This window comes from Anomaloglossus baeobatrachus, chromosome 5 (genome assembly GCF_048569485.1).
Source record: "Anomaloglossus baeobatrachus isolate aAnoBae1 chromosome 5, aAnoBae1.hap1, whole genome shotgun sequence".
Taxonomy (NCBI): Eukaryota; Metazoa; Chordata; class Amphibia; order Anura; family Aromobatidae; genus Anomaloglossus; species Anomaloglossus baeobatrachus.
The window spans coordinates 427386264-427409033 of NC_134357.1; the positions used below are offsets into that span (position 1 = coordinate 427386264).

General features: G+C 41.4%; 1 protein-coding gene across 1 annotated transcript in view; it reads left to right on the plus strand.

Annotated features, from left to right (window-relative positions):
* Positions 1-4214, plus strand: part of R3HDML (R3H domain containing like) — a 41968-nt gene extending 37754 nt beyond the window's left edge. The window contains exons 4-5 of the mRNA XM_075347750.1: positions 2517-2632; positions 4082-4214. Coding sequence (XP_075203865.1) covers positions 2517-2632; positions 4082-4214 — 249 coding nt within the window. The remainder of the gene's footprint in view (positions 1-2516; positions 2633-4081) is intronic.
* Positions 4215-22770: the final 18556 nt, after the last annotated feature.

A 22770-nucleotide genomic window follows, 5' to 3' on the forward strand; every position in this document is an offset into this window, starting at 1 on the left:
CAGACAGGGGAAAACCAAGACTCGAGCACACAAGGTGGAAAATTCAATATCTGCTCAGACAGAAATAAAGTACAGGGAGGAAATAAACAAATAACAAGGATGTTTCCATAGCACACCACATTGCATACAACAGTTCACCAATAACTGGATCACCATGCACAAAGACTGATATCGCTGGAGCAAAGCTAGAGCTATCTTGAGCATGTTAGGCTATGTTCCACTACGGCTGTGATAGGATGGCAGCAGCCTGTGACCCAGCAGCCATTCACCAGCCAGCAGGAATTAACTCCTGCTAAACCAATGACCAGAGCGCACTAAACAGTTGACGCCCGACTCTGGCTTAGCAACTAAGAAGCATCAGATTGCCTGCCAGACTCTGCAATGTGAGTCTGGAATCACCATGACACCTGGTGAGTGGGAGGCAGAACACTGCATGGCATAGATTTGATCATCTTCGACACGCAAATCTACTAAAGTCTGCATCTCATGCATGTGAATTGGGTTTAGACAACCTTGTTCACATGCAATGGAAAATTTCTGCTGGGATTTGTGGCCAACATACTATGTGGAGTGGCACACCACTTAATCCTGTGAATTTTACACTGAAGAACAGATAGATTAGACACACTGGTCTAATCCGCATTCAATAGGCTAATCCTCAACTGGATCTATAGCAAATCAAAGTGTAGATCCGTAATAGAAGGATGAATGTCATCGACAGATTGCTGCCACAGATCCTCTAGTCAATATCTGTTAAAGTTGCAAAATGTAAATCTGACAAATAAGAACATGACCTAATGTGCTTTCTGCCTCATTTGGTGTTCAAGAGGTACAAAGGGGCATGTGCTGATTGGCAGTGGCTGATTATACTGATCTACTCTCATCCAGAAATAGCTAGTTAAGCATATGGGAAGTCAATACACTGTTCTGTTTTTGGTCCCATTCTCCTGAAAATGTGAATCCTAAAGTCTGCTCTACAAAGTGTCACCACTTTCCCTCAGCACCCAGCTTTCCCATGCTCTGCTATACATCTTCCCTCAGCACCCAGCTATCCAATACTCTGATATGGGAATGCACCGCCCCGTGCTCGGCAGCCGAGCTGCTCGGATCCGGATCTTCAGTGGGTGGCTCGAGGGTCTCCAGACCCGGGGGTCTCGAGGTCACTTCAACTAAACGGGGGGTTGTGGTTTGGGGACGTAGATGTACGGCCGGAGCCGTGTTAAGTTTGTGACGCCACCCACGGGATGTGGTGAAGGTGGACACCACCGCTGCAGTTACGGGGCACCCGGGGGAGATGTTGCGCAGCAAGGTGTTAACCCCTCCGTGGGCAGGGATGGTGGCCCCGGGACCCATTGGGGGTGTCTTGCGGTGCAGGGAGATGGGCGACCGGAGGGTGCTGATGTACTCACTATTAGTAAACACACGAGTCTCTGGTAAACCAAGGTGATGGTGGTCGGTGCCCGCAGCCGGCTGCGGTCTGGTCCCCCACCTGGCTGGTGGTCTCTGTCTTTCTCCCGCACCTGTGTTGGATGGTGGGACTGCCTGTGCTTGCAACTTCAGGAGTCCGCTCCTGGCTTGTTGTTGCCTAAGGAGCCCTTTGCCTGCAGGCGCTGGCCCATGGGATCTCTGAGCCTCTTATCCCCCTCGTTGGGCTGTTGCCTTCAGTCGGGACTTTGGGTGGGACAGGACCTCTAGTCCTGGCTGCAATCAGTTAATTAGCTAGCCCCCAGTAGCTTCTGGACCTAGCTTCAGGGTCTGAGCACCGCCCTTTGTGCTTCGGTTTCCGAGTCGGTTCCCTGGGTCAGTACCAGCGGGCCACTACCCTGTCCTGGTCCACCTCGGTTCCACCAAGCCGTCTTCCCGGCTCCTGCAGACGGAGACCACCGTCTGCCTCCAGCCCAAAGGTACCAGGGCTCCTACCCCGGCACCTGCTCAAATTGGGTTCTCTCCTCTGCTGGAGCTGCACACAGCTCCAGCCCACACTCCTCTCCAACTTGAACTCTCAAACTGTTGTGAACTTTCCCGCCTCAGGCTGTCTGAGACTCCTCGGTGGGCATCTTACAACCGCCTGGTTCCGCCCCCTGGTGTGTCCATCAAGCCCTGAGGGGGTGACTAGGGTTTTAGTGTTTGGATGAATGTTACCTATGAGGGACAGGTGTAATGCGGGGCCCTATTTGTGACTCTTATCGGGGCCTACTCTTTTAATGTATGTAACATTTTCAGGGCTCTTTATTTTAAGGATGGTTCCTCTGTAGCAACAGCTCAAATGTCCAAGAATTAACTGAAAGAGCTCTTTATCTCTCCCTGTCAGCGGGAAATCCCAGCACAATCAGAAACACCAATCGTGGGATATCCTACAGGGTACTACGATGGGAAAAATTAAAATAGTCTATGCTTTATCAGCAGCACTTTTTTAGATTTAGGCCGATTGTGTATTATACCATGATAGTATATAAATATCTCAAAAGATTATTTTAAGTTTATTTTTGAAACTGCTAAGGTGTCCTGTTTTGCAGATGGTATGGGCATCGTCCAATAAAATAGGCTGCGCCATCAACACGTGCAATAACATTAACGTGTGGGGAAGTACATGGAGACAAGCTGTCTTTCTGGTTTGCAATTATTCCATAAAGTAAGTAAAAATTTCCTTAACTTTTTCCATTTCATCTGAAGAAAATAAGTTCACATTAACTAATCATAACAGGATAATGTTAACCCTGGTACAAGAGGGGTTAGTTAACAAGGCCCATTTTATTCAGTGAGAATTTAGAAAGATACAATCAGGCTTCCAAAGTCTCAAATTTAAAGTGATATTCTCATGTTTGGAAATAATCCCCTATTCATTTGAATGACTTCTCGATCACCTGGGGCTCTACAGCCGGGACCACTACCAGTCCCAAGAACCAGGGCTCTGAAGAACCCTGTATGAATGGGGCAAAGGTTCATCATGCACACTGCCACTACATGCATTCTTAATGGGACCACCATTCACACGAACCTCTTGAGAGCCACGTTCTCCAGGTTATCCCCTATCCAATGGAATGGGGATTACTTCCAAACTTCATACTACCCTTTTAAAGTAAACTGTCAGTAGGATCAACCCTCCTAAGCCAACTGTATGGGCATGTAGGTCATAGAAAGTTGAACAAATTAGACTTGACATTTGCAATCCAGTGTTTTATTCCAGAGAAATACACATTTTTCTTAAAGCACCACTCCAGCATTTTGTGCTTTTTTGAGCTCTGGAGTGGCGTTTTAAATGAAATTCCCTTGCCCCTTGTCATATACTCACCTTCTAGCGACTTCACCTTTTTACTGACCCTGTTACCGTTCTGAGACGCCGTCTTGTGACTGTAACTTCTGACTGGCCGTAAGTCAGAAGTTACGTTACAAGCTCCCAATGCATCTTTATGAGAGTCAGAACGAAGCTCTCATAGAGATGTAATGAGTTGTGCCTTCGGCACTCTCCAGCATGCACTGGAGCATCCGGCAGGTCACAAATCACTGGAGACCGAATTCAGCAGTGATGACACAAGATGAAGCGGTGAGAAGGTGAGTATAATATAGGGGGCAGGGAACTTAGATTTAAAGCACCACTCCAGCAGTGAAATAAAAAAAAATGCTATTAAGATCTATGGGCTTGTACATAGGGATCAGTATTATAGTAGTTCTATTCTTGTACATAGGGATCAGTATTAAAGTGGTTATGTTCTTGTACATAGGGATCAGTATTATAGTAGTTATGTTCTTGTACATAGGGATCAGTATTAAAGTGGTTATGTTCTTGTACATAGGGATCAGTATTATAGTAGTTCTATTCTTGTACATAGGGATCAGTATTAAAGTGGTTATGTTCTTGTACATAGGGATCAGTATTATAGTAGTTATTTTCTTGTACATAGGGATCAGTATTATAGTAGTTATATTCTTGTACAAAGGAGGCAGTATTATAATAGTTATATTCTTGTACAAAGGAGGCAGTATTATAGTAGTTATATTCTTGTACAAAGGAGGCAGTATTATAGTAGTTCAGTATTATAGTAGTTATACTCTTGAATAATACCTTCTTTTCTCTTTCTAGGGGTAATTGGATAGGAGAAGCTCCTTACAAATTGGGAAGACCATGCTCGGCCTGTCCACCAAGTTATGGAGGAATGTGTAGCAACAACATGTGCTTTTCTGGGGTTAAGTCCAATAAGCTTAGCTGGTTTTAGGTATAAGGTCCATAGGCGTTCCTTTCATACAACGATGAATGTCTTATATCTGATTGGCGGAGGAAAATTTGTTTGGTGTTGCCTCTCATACGGCCAGACATGTCTTTACTACATGCATAGTAATTTGTCTGGGGTATGTAAAAATATGTGATGGGTACATTTTTCACCCATTATCTGCTCTGCCAGTCATTATTGTCACATAGGTCCATAGATATTAAAGTCTTGACCATGCACAGGGTCCTATCAGTATGGAGGGGGAGGTTGTCTGAAACAGCACCACTTTTGCCTATGGCCATGTCTGGTATTGTACACAATGGAGACATTGTTACTTATATAACATCAACATATTGTTCAGCCCAGAGAAGTACAGAAAGATTGCTATTATTCATATGAGTTACTCTCCCCAATGGGACTCTACATTCTCTATAAACTCTTCTTAACACTAGAAGTCCCAGGAATTTTGAGCTCCATAGGGTTCCAATGGTAGAAATGTTAAATGACCCCTCTCTGGGAATTCTAGTGTTAAAGAAGGAGTGGAGGAGCAGAGTACCTGGAACAAACCCATGCAAACACATGGAGAACATCAAATTTCATGCACAGTGGACAGGAGTGGTGCTACTTTATTAGAAAAAGACAGATCTCTTATTCTAATCCTATGCAGACCCCTTATTTAAACTATGTTGTTTACAGGTAATTTTTTTTATTAAAACCATTTTTTTTAACTTTAGTGCTTAAAGGGGAGTTCCATCAGAATCAATACGCTGACAGTCAATATATACTGTATTTATGTTTTAAAACTTTTCAGAAAGGATGAATTAATGTGGCGTGTCCTTTTATAAGCACGTCATGGATTTTCAGCGTGTGGTTTGTGATTGTACATTTAGGGTGTGGTTTAGGTGGATCTGAACCTGGGCGGACCATGGATTGGACAAAAGCGTTTTGATGTAAACTAATTAACAATGATGTCACTAGGGCTGTGCAACTAGGCAAATCATTAGTGATGTTCCTGGTCCATTATACATTAGTTGGTTATGTTATATATTATGTTACTGGTACTGTGCAGATTGATTGGCTGTATTATTATTATTGTATAAATTAGTTGTACCGTCAGTGATGTCACTCTGACTTGTAAATCAATAGGTTGTATATTGCTAGTAATCCGGAAAGAGCGAAATCCTGCACTACACGTGCATACCTGTCACACCATGGGCTCACTCGTCGGTAAGGAAACACAGTACCAGCTGTCAATGCGGAATCCGGATCAGCGTGCAGGTCAAAGCAGGAGCAGAAAGTCCCAATGATCCACAGAAAGAAGAATGAGACCGCACCAAAGCTGTAATATTTCATCCGGTAAATCTTTATTCCATGTTAAAGGTTAAAGGTGTGGGCTGTAAGCGGGAGGAGGAGACCTGGATGCGGCCCCTCGCTGCGGACGACGGCCGTTTCGCCTGTAATTAGGCTTCTACGGGTCCACATGTGGGGTAAGACCAGCTCTCCTTAAATAGGAGAGGACATCCAGGTGACCTCCCCGCACATAAAATATACAAAGTGAAGTGTATAATACAATAAAAGGCACTATGCATCAATCAATTAAATACATTATGTACCACATTAAAAACAAAGTTGCAAGCAAACCAGAGTAGAATTATAAACAAAAATACAGAGTGTAATGCTGCTCCTTCAATACATGAATTTGTACATAATTATTATACATAGTTGAAATTTTTGAAATTTATTCATGCATTGATTTTTTCATATATTTTTTACATTGTTATTGGTCCCATTAATCTTTAGGCATATAAATCCATTTGTTACTGCAGCAAAAACCTCACTGTTACAAGAATACTGATAAATCATTGCGGTCATTCATTCCTCCACCCGTTTACAGCTCACACCTTTAACCTTTAACATGGAATAAAGATTTACCGGATGAAATATTACAGCTTTGGTGCGGTCTCATTCTTCTTTCTGTGGATCATGTATATTGCTAGTGATGTCTCTACCTTTATAGGTAGATATTTTGGTCGCATACATAGTGATATTACGGTTTTGTAATTTGATTATGTCATCAGTGATGTCAGCTCTTCCATATGTATCGACTGCTTGTTTCGTCACCAGCTTGTATGAGCAGTGATGTCACTGATTTGGTCAGTGACATCACTGCTTCTAATAATCCTACTCATTGTATCATTGGTGATGTCACTTTTTCCTTCTACACTAACTAGTTGTATTATCAGTGATGTCAATGACATCTAAGTCAATTGGTCATGTGGTCACTGCCTGATTAATTGATTGGTTGTCCGATTAGTGATTTTTTTGCTTCCATCTAAACCAATTGGTTGTATTGTCAGTGAGGTCAGGGATAGAGCTATAGAGGGTATTGAAGTATCAGGTGCACCTAAAATCTGGGTATGAAGGAGGTCAAAGAAGTCACTAGTATTTAAAATGGACCTTTTACAGATTTCCCACTGAGACCCAGAAGCTTATACTCTGCGTGATTTAACTCTTTCTATGGAAATCGACTGGTCGTAGTGTCAGTGATGTCACTGCTTCTGTGTAAACTGATTGGCTGCTTTTTGGTTCAGCCCAATTGTAACAATCTGAAGCGTACCCATATCTGACCATTTTTGGCATTGGCTCACCATTCATAAAGCTGTGAATTTCTGATTTATATTTTTTTTTACTATTATTTACATATGATATTAAAGCACTTATATGTTTAACTTATATGTCAGCAACCCTATTCCTAAGCAGTATGCTAGGGTTCAGACTAGCTGTAGTGAAAATGCTATTAGTTGTAATTACTGAGGCGTAAATTGCTTTCTGATTTCATACATACCCATTTATTATATTGATCATTTACACTATTTTAGGTGATTTATTGGTTGTTTTTTTTATGTATAATGACTTGTATTTCAATCATAGCTATTAAACAATGACCTAATAGTAGGTGATATGTAAATAAAGCACATTGGTAAAGGGGGTCCCCATACCATAACCATGACCTTTGGATATGGGGTGGCCCACACTCCACATTAAAGCAACCCTAACGATACTAAACCTAGACACTGGAATAAGTACACAAAACACATTATTTTGGTTGTCAAAATGGCCACAGCTTTATTTAAATAACAGGGTTAAAACAATCACAGCAGGAGTCAGATGAAGTGCTACTACATTGGAATTCACAAGTGCTGTGATATCCTCAGCCGTCTGATGTACAGCATCAAGCCGGACAGCCGTAAAGGGGGCAGCACGTACTGGCTTGTCATTCAAGCAGAGACAGTAAACTTTCAGGGCACCAATGACCCTATTTTCCTCACTCCTGTGCTTAACCACCGCACCCTCCCCTGATTGACGTTACCATTACGACATCCTTCAGGCTGGCCACCAAAGCCGAACCAGTTCACCGCCATGAGGTTTTACATCCTCTATTAGTTAAAATTAGTCCACCTTAACTTGTCTGCAACTTCCACCTGACTCCTACCCTGCAAAGCTGTGGCGGATTATAAGTTCCAAGCCACATATGACACTTTTTGGCCATTTTTTAAAATATAATTTAAACAGCTATTTCACTTAGGTAAACTGCTAAGTAGATGCCCTTGGAAAGCATAACTTGGCAAACCTCCATCTGACAAGGAATCAGCTCTCAGAAGAGGAAAAACCCTCAGTGGAGGAAACCGCTAGGGAACCATGGCCGAGGATTGCCCTTCCCTTGGCCTTAGAAGGTTAACTCTTAATAGCCAAGATAGAATTGGACATTGTATGAGATATACAAAAGCTAATTCAAAAAATAAAATAAGGCATTCATCACTATACAAGTAATGGTTAAAGGGGTTGCCCAGTCTAAAATGATAAGTCTGCAGTAACTCTGTGTGACTGTAGACTTATGAATTCTCCCAGCGCACGCTGTGCACTGCAAGATGGTCACGTGACCATAATTGTGCAATATGCATGTTCCCGGCCAGAACCTGACTAGTGGGTGCTAAATACAAATGTATGTAACAGGCGCATCCGACTAGTAGGTGCTACCGTCTATTGGGCGCAGCCTTGCTCAATACACTTGTATTGAGCCAAGCGCTCTCTCTCACTTGTTGGGTTCTGGCCGAGAACATGTATATTGCACATTTGTGGTCAAGTGACTGCTGTTCCTGGTTCAGAAACCAGTCAATTCTTGCAGCGCACAGTGTGTGGGAGGATTCATAAGTCTGTAGTCACAAAGAGTGATTTAAAACTTCATGTGTTAGACCGGACAATCCCTTTAAATAAAGAGCTGTAGGATAGTGATTATAACAGGGAGAGTAATGTTTCCTCCAGCTTTTCAGGTGAGAGACAGAGGGAGAGACAGATTAGACAAAGATTTACATCCTCTTTATAAGCCCCACCCTCCCAGTAAGACACCAGGCACAGACATACTGTGCTCCTTCCTCTTTAAGCAGAATCACTCTAGCTTAAAGGGAACCTGTCACCGTTTTTTTGGCCTATAGGCTGCGGACACCACCAGTGAGCTCTTATATACAGCATTCTAACATGTTGTATATAAGAGCCTAAGCTGCAGTGTAGAATGTAAAAAGCACTTTCTAATACTTACCTAACGGTCGCGCTGTGGTGGAGTTGGGTCATATGGGCGTCTCTTTTGTCTGGTCCCGGCGCCTCCACTTTTGGCCAGCTTTGTCCCCCTTCTGAAGCTTGTGTGCATGATGCATCCTACGTCATACACACTCGCTTGTCCCGCGCAGGCGCACTACAATACTTTGATCTACCCTGCTCAGGGCAGATGAAAGTGCGCCTGTGCAGGACCTTAATGCCGGCGTGTGGATGATGTAGGATGCGTCATGCACCCCAGCTACAGAAGAAGGAGGACAAAGATGGCCGAAAGAGGCAGTGTCAGCACCGGACAACGGAGACGCCCATCTGACTCAAATCCAAAGCAGCACGACCGTTAAGTGAGTATTATAAAGTGTTTTTCACATTCTACACAGCGGCCTGGGCTCTTATATACAGCATGTAGAATGCTGTATATAAGAGTCCAGTGGTGGTGGCCACAGCTTATAGGCCGAAAAACCGGTGACAGGTTCCCTTTAAAATCCATGCAGATGTACAATAAAAGCTACAGGAGTTATAGTTGCACCCCTCCCAAAGCCATGTGCCCCTTTGCTTAGTGCTTTGAGGGTGTTTTGGCTGTTGTAGATAATATCAGGGTTTCTTTATTTTGTATATACCCTAGAAACGTTATAAATATAACTGAAAATGGGAAATTAAAGTGTAACCTCTATGTATATAGATGAGTATACTTTTACTACCATATTCTTTATTAGTAGAAGAGTAGTGCAAATTGTGCCAGATGAAGGGACTAATATACGACTGCAAGATCAAACTTCACATAGTAATTTCTAATCCATTACGTAGAGGATTTATAGGTCTGCATAGCAGCTCAAAATTATAGATTTCTAATAATATAAAAAGAAAGTTTGCAAACAGATTACTTTTTACAAGGGACATGTATGAATGGGAGTGCAACTGCAGAATCAGACTACACGAGGTTTGTTTGTAGTCTGTAACCATGGAGACACATCTCAGCGTAAAAGTTGTAGACACACCAATGTTTGAGATTTATAATGAATATTTTTCAGAAGCTATTTGTTTTTTTTATTTTATTTTAAACATTTGCAGGAGTTGCAAGAGATGAGGAAAACATGACTCCTTTCTTTTGGCAACAGCACCACCTTTGTGAAGTGGTTGTGTTTCCTATTGCAGCTAAGTCCCATTCACTTAAACAGCACTAGGCTGCTATACCAGACACAACCACTGCACAAGAATGGCGCTGTTTCTAAAAGAAATCAGTGATGTTCTCCTCATCTCATGCAACTTCTTAAAATGAGTACATTTAGGTCTGTTCAATAGAGTTCTAATGTATAAGGTTGTTAAAAAATGTGCTTGACAATAAAGCGCAAATGCCACCCTTGACCGATGTACAGTTTACCGTCTATGTATATACCATTTCTTCTCTATATGAATCTTGTGAAATATAGTATTGTATGTCTACAATTTTGAATGCTATATGACTTAATAAAAAAAAACTTCGTGGTCTTATGGACTTTTATATTGACTGCCCAGTTTTAAAAAATAAATCAATAAATAAATTAAAAATAACAAAAAAGACAGTATTTTATTTATTATATTTTTTTTTAAAGTGAAAATACAATGTTACATAGACAACTTGTATAATGCAAAAATGATGCTCAATATGCGAAAAAATACAAATAGTGCACACCATGTAAGATGATGCTTCAATGTGCTGGAAAACAAAAGAACAGATAAAGAGCCATACAAATGAGAATATTATGGCACAAATAATAATAATAATAAACTTTTATATATTACACCTATATATAATATATATATAAATTTCAAAAAGATATAAAGATATCGATAAATTGAGCTGATATAGATGGCTTAGAGAAAAAAAAGGTTTTGTGGACCAAAACTTTGACACGTGGGCTAATTAATGTTCACCACTTTTTTTTCATTTATTTTGGAGTGCTGCCTCTCTTTTATTTGTTGATATATCACAACAATTGATGCTTCTGCTTGGGAGTCCTTGCATAGATCCTTTTATAATCATTGTGCTGTGCCATTATTTTCAAGATCAGGGCTTAGCACAGTGCGGCTCACGGGCCACATCCGGGCCTCTGGCTGTTCCAATCTGGCCCGCGGATCAAGACAGTTGAAGGGCTGAACACAGTGGACAGCGGGCTGCACCATGTCCTCCCCCGCCACCCGCCTGCCACTGCTACTGTGATGCCCTGGACTAGCCAGGTAGTCACAAATAGCGCCCCGCACAACACTAGTCCCACATAGGTAACACGAGCCAAACACATAAACCCTAGTCACCTCCCTCAGAGTTTGATGGACACACCAGGGGGGCGGAGCCAGGTGGTTGGCCACGCCCACCGAATAGTTCAGAGGGCCTGAGGCAGGAAGCAGTTAGTCAAGTTCAGTGAGTCAAGACAGTCAGTGGAGTTGAGGAGTGAAGGAGAGTGCAGCAGGCCTGTGGTGACAGGTCTGCAGTGGGAACTGACAGGTGCCAGGGTTGTAGCCCTGGTACCTTGGCTAGGAGGCATACGGTGGCCTTAGCCTGCAGGAGTCAGGAAGACGGCCAGGTGGAACCGTGGTGGACCAGGACAGGGTAGTGGCCCGCCGGTACCGACCCGGGGAACCGACTGGAAACTGGAGCACACAGGGGGGTACTCAGACCCTGAAACGAGGTCCAGAAGCCACTGGACTGAGTTAATTTACTGATTGAGGTCTGGACTATAAGTCCTTTCCCACCCAAGGCCCGACTGAAGACAACAGCCCACCGAGGGGGATAGAAAGCCACTGCACAGGCAGAAAGATCCCACGGGCCAGCGTCTGCAGGCAAACGGGCTTTACAGACACACATACCGCCGAGGAGTAGACTCCCGTCGCTGAAGCGAAAGCAGTCTACATACACACTACACGGTGCAGGAGAAAGGCAAAGACCACCGAACCGGGTGGGGGACCAGGCGCAGCCGGCTGCGGGCACCGACCACCATCAACTTTGTTTACCAGAGACTTGTGTGTGTCAATAATAGTATCATACCACAGTGCCCTCCGGCCGCGCATCGTCCTGCACCGCTCTATTTCTCCCCAGCGGGTCCCGGGGCCATCATCCCTGCCCACGGAGGGGTTAACATCTTGCTGCATAACCATCTCCCCCGGGTGCCCCGTAACTGCAGCGGTGGTGTTTACCTTCACCACGTCCCGTGGGTGGCGTCTCAAACTCAAACACGGCTCCGGCCGTACACCTACCTACCAACCCCCTACGTAGCGCCAGCATCCTTTCAGAGCGAAGTGACCCCGGGTCCGGAGGCGCTCGAGCCACCCACCAACAAGCCCGGATCCGAGCGGCTCGGCTGCAGCCGAGCGCGGGGCGGTACACATCTACCACCTTCAGATGTCACTGCTATCTATATCCACTGGCTTCAGACAACAGTGAGTACGTTGGTGGAGGACGGTGCTGTTGGCTATGTCTTCCACCAATCAGCTTAAGGCATAGCAGACATGATGATGTCACATCATCTCGTGTGATGTGCAGAGCGTCAGTGCACTGGACATCATAGCAGACCGCCGAGTGGAACGGGAGCGAGGTGAGTATGGGAAGTGTTTTTTTTACATGATTATGGGATATTTGTATCTATGCATGAGGCTGTGTGGGGGCTCATAATGTATATAGGAGACTATGTGGGACCTCAGAAATTTATATAGGAGGCTATGTGAGGTCTCAGAAATGTATATAGGAGGCTATGAGGGTGGCTCAAAGTACATAGAAAGCTATATGGGGATCACACTTTAATAGGAGGCTCTGTGGAGCTCACACTTTATATAGGAGGCTATTCGGGGCTAATAATGTATATAGGAGGCTATGTGAGGGCACATGCTGTATTTAGGATACTATGTAGAGCTCAGAAATGTATATAGGAGGCTATATGGGGGCTCAAAAATGTATATAGGAGGCAATGTGGAGGCTAATAAATGTATATAGGAGGCTATGGGGTCTCATGCTTTATATATGAGACTAAGTGGGACTTCTAATGTATATAGGCGGCTAAGTGGGGTCTCATGCTGTATTTAGGAGCTATGTAGAGCTCCTAATATATATAGGAGTCTATTTGGTTCTCATAATGTATTTAGGAGGCTATGTAACATAGAACATAGTTTCTAAGGCTGAAGGAAGACCTTATGTCCATCTAGTTCAGCCTTTTTTTTAGTGCAGCTGTTCTGCAGTGTTAAACCAGGGGAAGGCAAAAACCCACAGAGTAGAAGCCAATTTTCTTCATAGGGGGAAAAAAAAAAAACATTTCCCGACTCCTAAAGCTTGGTCAACTATCTACTCTTAATATTATGTTATTCATAACCTTCTATACTGTTACTAACAAGAAAAGCATCCATTCCTGTCTTAAATTCATTCAGTGAGTTGGCCATCACCACTTCCTTAGGAAGAGAGTTCCAGAGCCTCACTGCTGTGATGGTTCATGCTGTATTTAGGAGCCTATGTGGGGCTCTTACTGTGTATAGACAGCTATGTGGGGCTCATAATCTATGTAGGAGGCTATTTGGGTCTCATAATCTATTTAGGAGGCTATGCGATGTCTCAGGCTGTATTTAGGAGGTTATATGGGGCTCATACTGTGTAACTCTATATAGGCAGCTATGTGGGGCTCATAATGTATGTAAGAGGCTATGTGGGGCTCAAAATGTACGTAGATGGTTATTTGGGGCTCATAATGTATGTAAGAGGCTATGTGGGGCTCAAAATGTACGTAGATGGTTATTTGGGGCTCATAATGTATTTAGGAAGCTATATGAGGGCTCATGCTATATTTAGGAGGCTATGTATCGGCTCAAACTGAATTTAGGAGACATACTGTATATACAAGGCTATGTGGGGGCTCATACTTTAATAGAAGGCTACGTAGGGGCTCACAGTGTATATAGAGGGACTATATGGGGGCTCACACCGTATGTAGAAGGGCTATGTGGGGGCTCACACTGTATATAGAGGTGATATATGTGGGCTAACATTTTAAATAGAGGGGCTATGTTCGGGCTCAAACTGTATATAGAGGGGCTATGTCCCCACATAGCCCCTCTGTATACAATGTGAACTATGTGGTGGCTCATACTGTATATAGGGGCCTGTGTGAGAGCTCATAATGTATATAAGGGCTATGTGGGTGCTCATACTATATATAGGGGCTGTGTGTGGACTAAAACTGTTTATAGGGGCTTTGTGAGGGCTCATACTGTCCGTAGGGAGCTATGTGAGAGCTCATGGTGCATATAGGGGGCTGTGTGTCGGCTCATAATGTATATAGGGGATGTCAGCATACTTAATTCTGTTCAATATTAAGTGATACAATTAATAATAATATAATAATTATAATCAATATGTTAATATTAATATTGATCAGAATTAATTTCAGCCTGTGGGTTTGGCCATCCACACCAGTCACGGTCTCTCATATGGCCCCTCGTGAAAATTAATTGCCTGCCCCTGTTCTAAGATAGATACACAGAGTGAAAGGCAGTGCCTGAAATAACATAATTACTAACATGTTTTTAATTCACTTTACCTTCTTTAAATGTAATTGATAAAGTCACAAAATAATCATGATAGATAGCTACAGATAGTATAGATATATAGAGAGAGATAGTTAACAAAGCCTCTTTAAAGGGGTGTGCCAATCTTTGGGAGCAAGTCTGCAGTTATTCTATGTGACTGTTGAGTTGTGCATCCATACAGCGTGCAGTGACAGGATTCTCTGGTACTGACACTGGGAGTGAGTGGTGGTGTAACCGCAAGTATGCAATTTCTATACTTTTGGCAATACTCAGACAAGACATGCATTCCCTTCTATTCAAGGCTGTGCATCCCTACTCGGCATGTGTCTACACATTGTGCACTGTGATGATTCACATAAAGTGACTGCAGACTTGCACCCCAAACCTAGACAGCCCCTGAAAGGCTAATCAAAACAATAAAATAATTACTATTTTTTCATACATAGCTTTCCTTTTTTATTTTTAATAGCTAAATAAAAATAAATATTTCAATAATCATGATAGATAGATAGATAGATAGATAGATAGATAGATAGATAGATAGATAGATATCACATATGTAGATACATACAGTCATATGAAAACGTTTGGGCACCCCTATTAATGTTAACTTTTTTTCTTTATAACAATTTGGGTTTTTGCAACAGCTATTTCAGTTTCATATATCTAATAACTGATGGACTGAGTAATATTTCTGGATTGAAATGAGGTTTATTGTACTAACAGAAAATGTGCAATCTGCATTTAAACAAAATTTGACCGATGCAAAAGTATGGGCACCCTTATCAATTTCTTGATTTGAACACTAATAACTACTTTTTACTGACTTACTAAAGCACTAAATTGGTTTTGTAACCTCATTGAGCTTTGAACTTCATAGGCAGGTGTATCAAATCATGAGAAAAGGTATTTAAGGTGGCCACTTGCAAGTTGTTCTCCTATTTGAATCTCCTATGAAGAGTGGCATCATGGGCTCCTCAAAACAACTCTCAAATGATCTGAAAACAAAGATTATTCCACATAGTTGTTCAGGGGAAGGATACAAAAAATTGTCTCAGAGATTTAAACTGTCAGTTTCCCCTGTGAGGAACATAGTAAGGAAATGGAAGAACACAGGTACAGTTCTTGTTAAGCCCAGAAGTGACAGGCCAAGAAAAATATCAGAAAGGCAGAGAAGAATGGTGAGAACAGTCAAGGACAATCCCCAGACCACCTCCAAAGACCTGCAGCATCATCTTACTGCAGATGGTGTCAATGTGCATCGGTCAACAATACAGCACACGTTGCACAAGGAGAAGCTGTATGGGAGAGTGATGCGAAACAAGCCATTTCTGCAAGCACACAACAAACAGAGTCGCGTGAGGTATGCAAAAGCACATTTGGACAAGCCAGTTACATTTTGGAAGAAGGTCCTGTGGACTGATGAAACAAAGATTGAGTTGTTTGGTAATACAAAAAGGCGTTATGCATGGAGGCAAAAAAACACGGCAAGAAAAGTACTTGCTACCCACAGTAAAATTTGGTGGAGGTTCCATCATGCTTTGGGGGTGTGTGGCCAATGCCGGCACCGGGAATCTTGTTAAAGTTGAGGGTCGCATGGATTCAACTCAGTATCAGCAGATTCTTGACAATAATGTGCAAGAATCAGTGACGAAGTTGAAGTTACGCAGGGGATGGATATTTCAGCTAGACAATGATCCAAAAAACTGCTCCAAATCTACTCAGGCATTCATGCAGAAGAACAATTACAATGTTCTGGAATGGCCATCCCAGTCTCCAGACCTGAATATCATTGAAAATCTGTGGGATGATTTGAAGCGTGCTGTCCATGCTCAGCGACCATCAAACTTAACTGAACTGGAATTGTTTTGTAAACAGGACTGGTCAAATATACCTTCATCCAGGATCCAGGAACTCATTAAAAGCTACAGGAAGCGACTAGAGGCTGTGATTTTTGCAAAAGGAGGATCTACAAAATATTAATGTCACTTTTATGTTGAGGTGCCCATACTTTTGCACCGGTCAAATTTTGTTTAAATGCGGATTGCACCTTTTCTGTTAGTACAATAAACCTCATTTCAATCCAGAAATATTACTCAGTCCATCAGTTATTAGATATATGAAACTGAAATAGCTGTTGCAAAAATCCAAATTGTTATAAAGAAAAAAGGTTAACATTAATAGGGTTGCCCAAACTTTTTCATATGACTGTATAATATAGAAATGAGATAGATAGATAAATAAATAAATAGATATAGGAGCGGACAGATCATTGGTGCAGCCTGTGCAGCTGTAAAGGGGCCCAAGGAGTAAGGGGGCCTATGTCTACCTCCGGAACAGGTGGAATTGTCCATTTTGATGAGTTATTGGACTGAAAAGAGCCCATATATTGTTCTGACACAGGGAGCCTTTTCTGTCTGTGCCCGCTGGGTCCGATATAGATAGATAGATAGAGGGATAGATAGATAGATGGCTCCAGTCCCCCCTGCCTAGATTAACCTACTACTACACTCCTACAAAGATAATTGGATAAAAGATAAATACATGCTATTTATAAAATAAATCATAAAATAATAATTTCATTAAGAATTAGAGAGTTAAGTAATCAAATGTGAATTTGATTGTTAATTTTTATTTATAGAATATGCATATATTGAGGAGAGGTGGGATGAGGCGCAGTAATGAGGGATGTTTGAGTTTCAGGCTTTGCCGTTGCTATACCGACAGCCTTTTAGGTTGGTCACCATAAGAAGCTGGTTACTGTTTAACATGTCATTCTACATTAGTCCTGATTATGAGAATCAATATGATAACAGCACGACACACACACACTACCGTGCCTTGTTTTACAACACCTCACCTCGCCTCGCAGCGCTCACTTGGTTGGACCTGTTTCGCCATTTCGGCTGTTAACTATTTTCTAAACTGAAGAAAGCTGTAAGACATGGTCAATGTCAACACTGAGATCAACACCACCATGGAATTGACATACGGTAAGGGGGGATACACTGCATAATTCATGATGACTGTATTTGAATTGAGTATCTTTGTATTTTTATTTTGTTTTTGTTAGAAAAAAATGGTGTTGGATCGAAATGTCTCATAAGGGACCACCTTGAGAATTAAAATCTAATGTGACCTGTATTTTTTAAAAAATCTTTTTAAAAGTGTATTTACTGTTTCGGTGTTTTTCAAATTTCGAATTTGAATTTGAATTTCCAAGACCTTTTGTGTTCAAATTTTCATATAATGCGTGAACATAATAGACTTTGATCTTTAGCCTCATGCTTTCCTTTCTGTGCTATCAACAAAGACAGACTTTTTATTATTTTTATCATACTGCCTTACACTATCGAGATTATTGATGTTTGGGTTTTTGATTTAGATTTTTTTTGTTTGTTTGAGGGTTTTTTTTAAATACTAAGGACATTTTAAGTAATTTACTCCAATACTTTTTTTTTTTTTATAAATCTTAATAAATCCTGTTTCTATATTTTATAATTTGTAGTTTAGTTTTGTTAACAGTTACAATTTTTTAAGTCTTACCTACGAGTCCTTTAGAAAGAGTTATTATTTTACCATTGTAATTCCATTTTCTAAATTCTAATGAAAAATGTAATATTTTTCACATTTTTATAATGCTAAATGTAATATTTTTCACATTTTTAGTTATTTTTTTTCTGAATATAACGCCGATTAATCAAGGAGACATGGTTTTTCTCACATAGTCAGTATCCTTCAACAATAGGGAAGTATCGAACAGAGGAAGTACACACCTTAATGTAAAAAAAGATCCAAAGCAAATAAAATTCTGTGGTTAGCAAACAGATCTTTATAGAAAGTTAAGTGTCAGGGACGTTGAATGAATTATTAGCTTATTCTAAAATCAACAAGATACTTGTTAAAGCAGATTATTTAAAAGACAGGATCGGAAATTTAGTGAATGCTTTGGATTAATGTTGATGATTTCTAGAATGATCAAATATCAAATGTTGATAGGGAACAATAAAATATTAGTATTATTACATTGCATTACTATTGTTATTAGCATTTTTGTTTTATGTCATGTTTGATTTATTTGTTTTACTTTTAAAAAATATATAATTCACTATTTTTACATGATAGTATATCATATAAAAATGTGAGTGTATATTTTTTTATTTTGGTGGAGTATAAAGGGTTAAATTAAAAATTCTAAACATTTTGAAATATATAATATGAGTTAAATAAATATAAAATGAGCTAATTCACTCTCCAAAACTCTTCCGTCTATGGTCGATTCAGCTTCTTGGGTTTTTTTTTTCACAATTGGTAGCATTATCAGTATTACACTGTCCTGGTGTGTCTCATTTACTATAGATAATTTCCAGTTGTTCATCACAATTCAATGCAGAGTTCAAGTTCAAAGTGAAAGGAAACCTGTGGGGAGGGAAAAAAGTCATTATTAACATGTATCATAGTGAAGTGTTTAGCGTTGTCATCATTGATTAAAAATAGATATTAAATTATTACTGATATACCATAAAACATGATCACACCATGTGGCGATACAATCTGAGAGCTATTCACAACACTGTTCTCATGCATACCAGAGGTGAGTCCTAATTGTTTGTGGTCCATGTGGCCTACCAGAATGCCAGACATTCCTCATGTGGGGTCCAGTAGAAGAGAACACAATTCAGAGGTGACTTTTGGACCATTGGACCAACCAGTTTACAGCAGCTGACACTTTTTTTTTAAACACAAATTATAAACTATGGTTTGAGCTAATAATTGATCTTATGGGTAGGTTATGGCAGGGGCGGACTCAGACAGAAGGGAACCCTGTGAAAAAATAATATATTGTCCCTTCGCAGTTCAATAGCTCATTATAATGCACAATTCCACCCGTTTTGGAGATTGAAGTGGCCCCATTACCTCTTGGGCCCTTATGCCGTTGCACAGGTTGCAACAATGGCTTGTCTGCCCTTGGTTTATGGGAAATGTTTTGTTCCTCTTAATTTCATTTTATGGTAAAGTGCACATATTGAACCATGGTGGTAGTAGAGCATTTTTAGAGGGCCTATCCTCTAGGTCTTCTGTTATGAACCCATGTTATTATGGATCCAGGGTCTATTGCTTATTCTGTATGTCATTATGTGTATTCCCTCACGACTATGCACTCAGAGCATAATTCCACTGAACATCAAATTCCATATTATTTATGGTGGTATTCTGGTCTGGTGGCACATGGTGTGGCAATAACACCATTATACAGATCTATAGGCACTGCTATTCATGGTCCTACGTTTATTCATGTTATTTCTTCCTCAGTGTTTTTGTTGAAGCATCCCCATTGGTCTCTTGTGGCATCTTTAAAGTGGTTGTCCACTACTAGAACAACCCTACTTTTTTATCAAATAGTTTTTTTCTTGAGCATTTTCAAATATAACCAATACAATACAGATGCTGACAATAATAAAGATTTGGAACAAAAATAAAAAAAACAACCATGGGGATAACATAGAATTGGGGAAGGGGAAGAGGAGGAAGAAGGTAACAAAGATCACGGATTCATTCTCACGAGGAAAAAGGAGGTTAGAAATAGAACTAGGAGAGTGGGAGGTCCAAGAAGAGAGAAGCCATCAGGGGGAGGGGGAATGTCTCCCAATTAATGGCAAATCGTCTGCGATGCCAAGGGGGAAGAGGCCCAAGACTCCCACTGTTTTTTAATATAGGAAGCTTTCACAATATTGGGGACCAGTAAAGTTTCATAATGAAAGTGAGTGTTGATTTCTGCTATAAGCTCAACCCGGGAAGGTATGTCTGTAGATTTGCCTTGTTGAGATACAGTATGTATGTGCGAGATGATTATGGAAAGGTTATCCGCCAAACCCAAATGTAAGACCGCTAATGGAGCAGCTAGGACAATTTTGATCTTCGTAACTTCGGCGATTAGGTTAAAAACTTGTTGCCAGAATTCTGAGACTCTATGGCAAAACCACCTGAGATGACTCTGAGAATCTTTTTGACAACACCCCTTCCCACATAGGGGCTAATAGTTAGGGATACATTTGGATAGCTTGACTGGAAACATATACCAACCTATATTAACCTTCTTGATTTGTTCAAGGTGTTTAAAACATTAGGATGAGTTATGAATCAATTTGGAAGTGGCTTGCCATGAGGGGGGGGAGCAGGAAAACTCTTCCATCTAGACATGTAGGAGAGAGAGCCATCTTCGGGCGGGGCATTCAAGAAGTTATACAATAGAGCTAAACCCTTATCCTTATTTGACTCTTTGTTGAGAAAATTAGATAGGAAGGGGTCGGCGTTACTAATAAAGAAGGACTGGCAGTGGTTTAGAAGGTGTCTGATTTGAAGATATTGAAAGAAAGAGTGTTGCGGTAGGTCGAGTTTCCTAGATAGATCTGTGAATTGGGCAAGATTGTCTCTGGAATAGAGGTATGCTACTGCAAGAGGGCCATTAGCTTCCCAGAGCGCTAAATTTAAGTCGGGGATGAATGTTTCTAGGGATCTGATAGATATTTTCTTGAGGAGTCCAGATAAAACCCTTCTGATTCCATGTTTTTCCAAGGTAAAATAACAAAGCCTATACTCACCTCCACATGAGGTTGAGACGTCACGTGATCTCCAAGTCCAATCAGCGACAGCTTAATTCTCCATGCCTTTGGACCAAATGAGTTAGGCTAGGTTCACATTTCCGTTGTTTTGCATCAGTCACATGCGTTGCTTGACGCTTTTGACTGATGCGTTCTACAACGGATGACAAGAATTGGAATTCATTGTCATGAGAAAGCGGATTCCGAGAGAGCGAGAACGATCAGCTGATCGTTCACAATAGCCAGCCGCCAGCTTTTGAGAGCAATCTGATGATCTCCCGGCGGCCGGCTAATGAGAGCGAACAGCTGATCGTTCACAATAGCCGGCAGCCGGCTTTTGAGAGCGATCAGCTGATCTCCCGGCTGCCGGCTTTTGAGAGCGATCAGATGTTCTCCCGGCGGCTGGCTATTGTGAACGATCAGCTGATCACTCTCAAAAGCCGGCGGCCGGGAGATCAGCTGATTGCTCACAGAAGCTGGCCGCCGGGTGATCAGCTGGTCGCTCACAGAAGTCGGCTGCCGGGCGATCAGCTGATCGTTCGGCCGCCGAGAGAGAGCATGCGCAGCGAAATTAAAAGGATTCCGCTGCTCAAAAAACGTTACATGCTGCGTTCCTGCCGCCCGACGGTCAGTCGTTTCACGACTGATCAGTCGGGCGGCGGATGCAACACAAGGGCATCAGTCACAATCCACCGCTCATACAAGTCTATGGGAAACAACGGAATCCGCCAAACGGATTGCGTTGTTTATCAGAGCGGCGGATTGTGACTGATCATAAACAACGGAAATGTGAACCTAGCCTTAATCAACAGGAAGTGAGCACTGTGGCTACGCTCAATTCCTGTTCATTGCTCATTTTATCTGAAGATGAGGAGAAGGAAGCCAGTGCTGATTGGGGCTTCCTTGACATCACAACCCCACGTGGAGGAGAGTATGGTCTTTATTATTTAACTAGGGAAACGTAGAATTGGTAGGGTTGTCTTAGTAGAGGACAACCACTTTATCTATCCCTATAGTTCAAGGGCATCACTTTGAAGTATGCATATTACTGAGAAGCCCCTTTCATTCCATACTGGTGTTAATATGACTTTACAGTATTCAGTTACAGCTGTAGCATCCTCCGTAAATATATTTTACACGTAGAATGGTTTGACGTGACAGTTTTAGTTTTTATTACGTTGCCTGGAAATACCCGGAGATTTTTGTTTACAGTAATATATGGGGCTTTACCGATAAGGGCAGCGGGAACGTAAATGCCATCTGTACATGAGAGAGGACAGGTCAGCTCCCCTGATATATCTATTCTAATGCATTATTCCATGCCCCATAATAAAGCAAATATTGAGCGTCTTTTCTTTTAACAATATATTAACCTGTTCCTCTGTTATTCTTCCTAGAAATGTATTAATAAATGAACAACTGGGTGGTGCAAGTTCGGAAATGTCCCTATACAGTGTGATATTTTCCACATAGTACTGGTAGTATCAGAAATGTAAAGAAATACCCCTTTGACAAAAACAACCATTGTCAATTTATTTATAATTTTCTAGGAGAAACAATAGAGGAGCCGCCCAACCCAATGTTCAAAAACAACATAACCCAGATTCGATCTTTAATGGATACAAATATTTCTGAAACTACACATATCCAGACTAATACACAGCACCCATATAAAATTGCCATGGTGCACAAATATTACTGCATAGAGCAGCCAAATAAGACTTCTATACAGTGCTGAAATAATATTGCCATACAGTGCTAACAAACATTGATATACAGTTCTCTAATAAAACCATAAAGTATCCAAA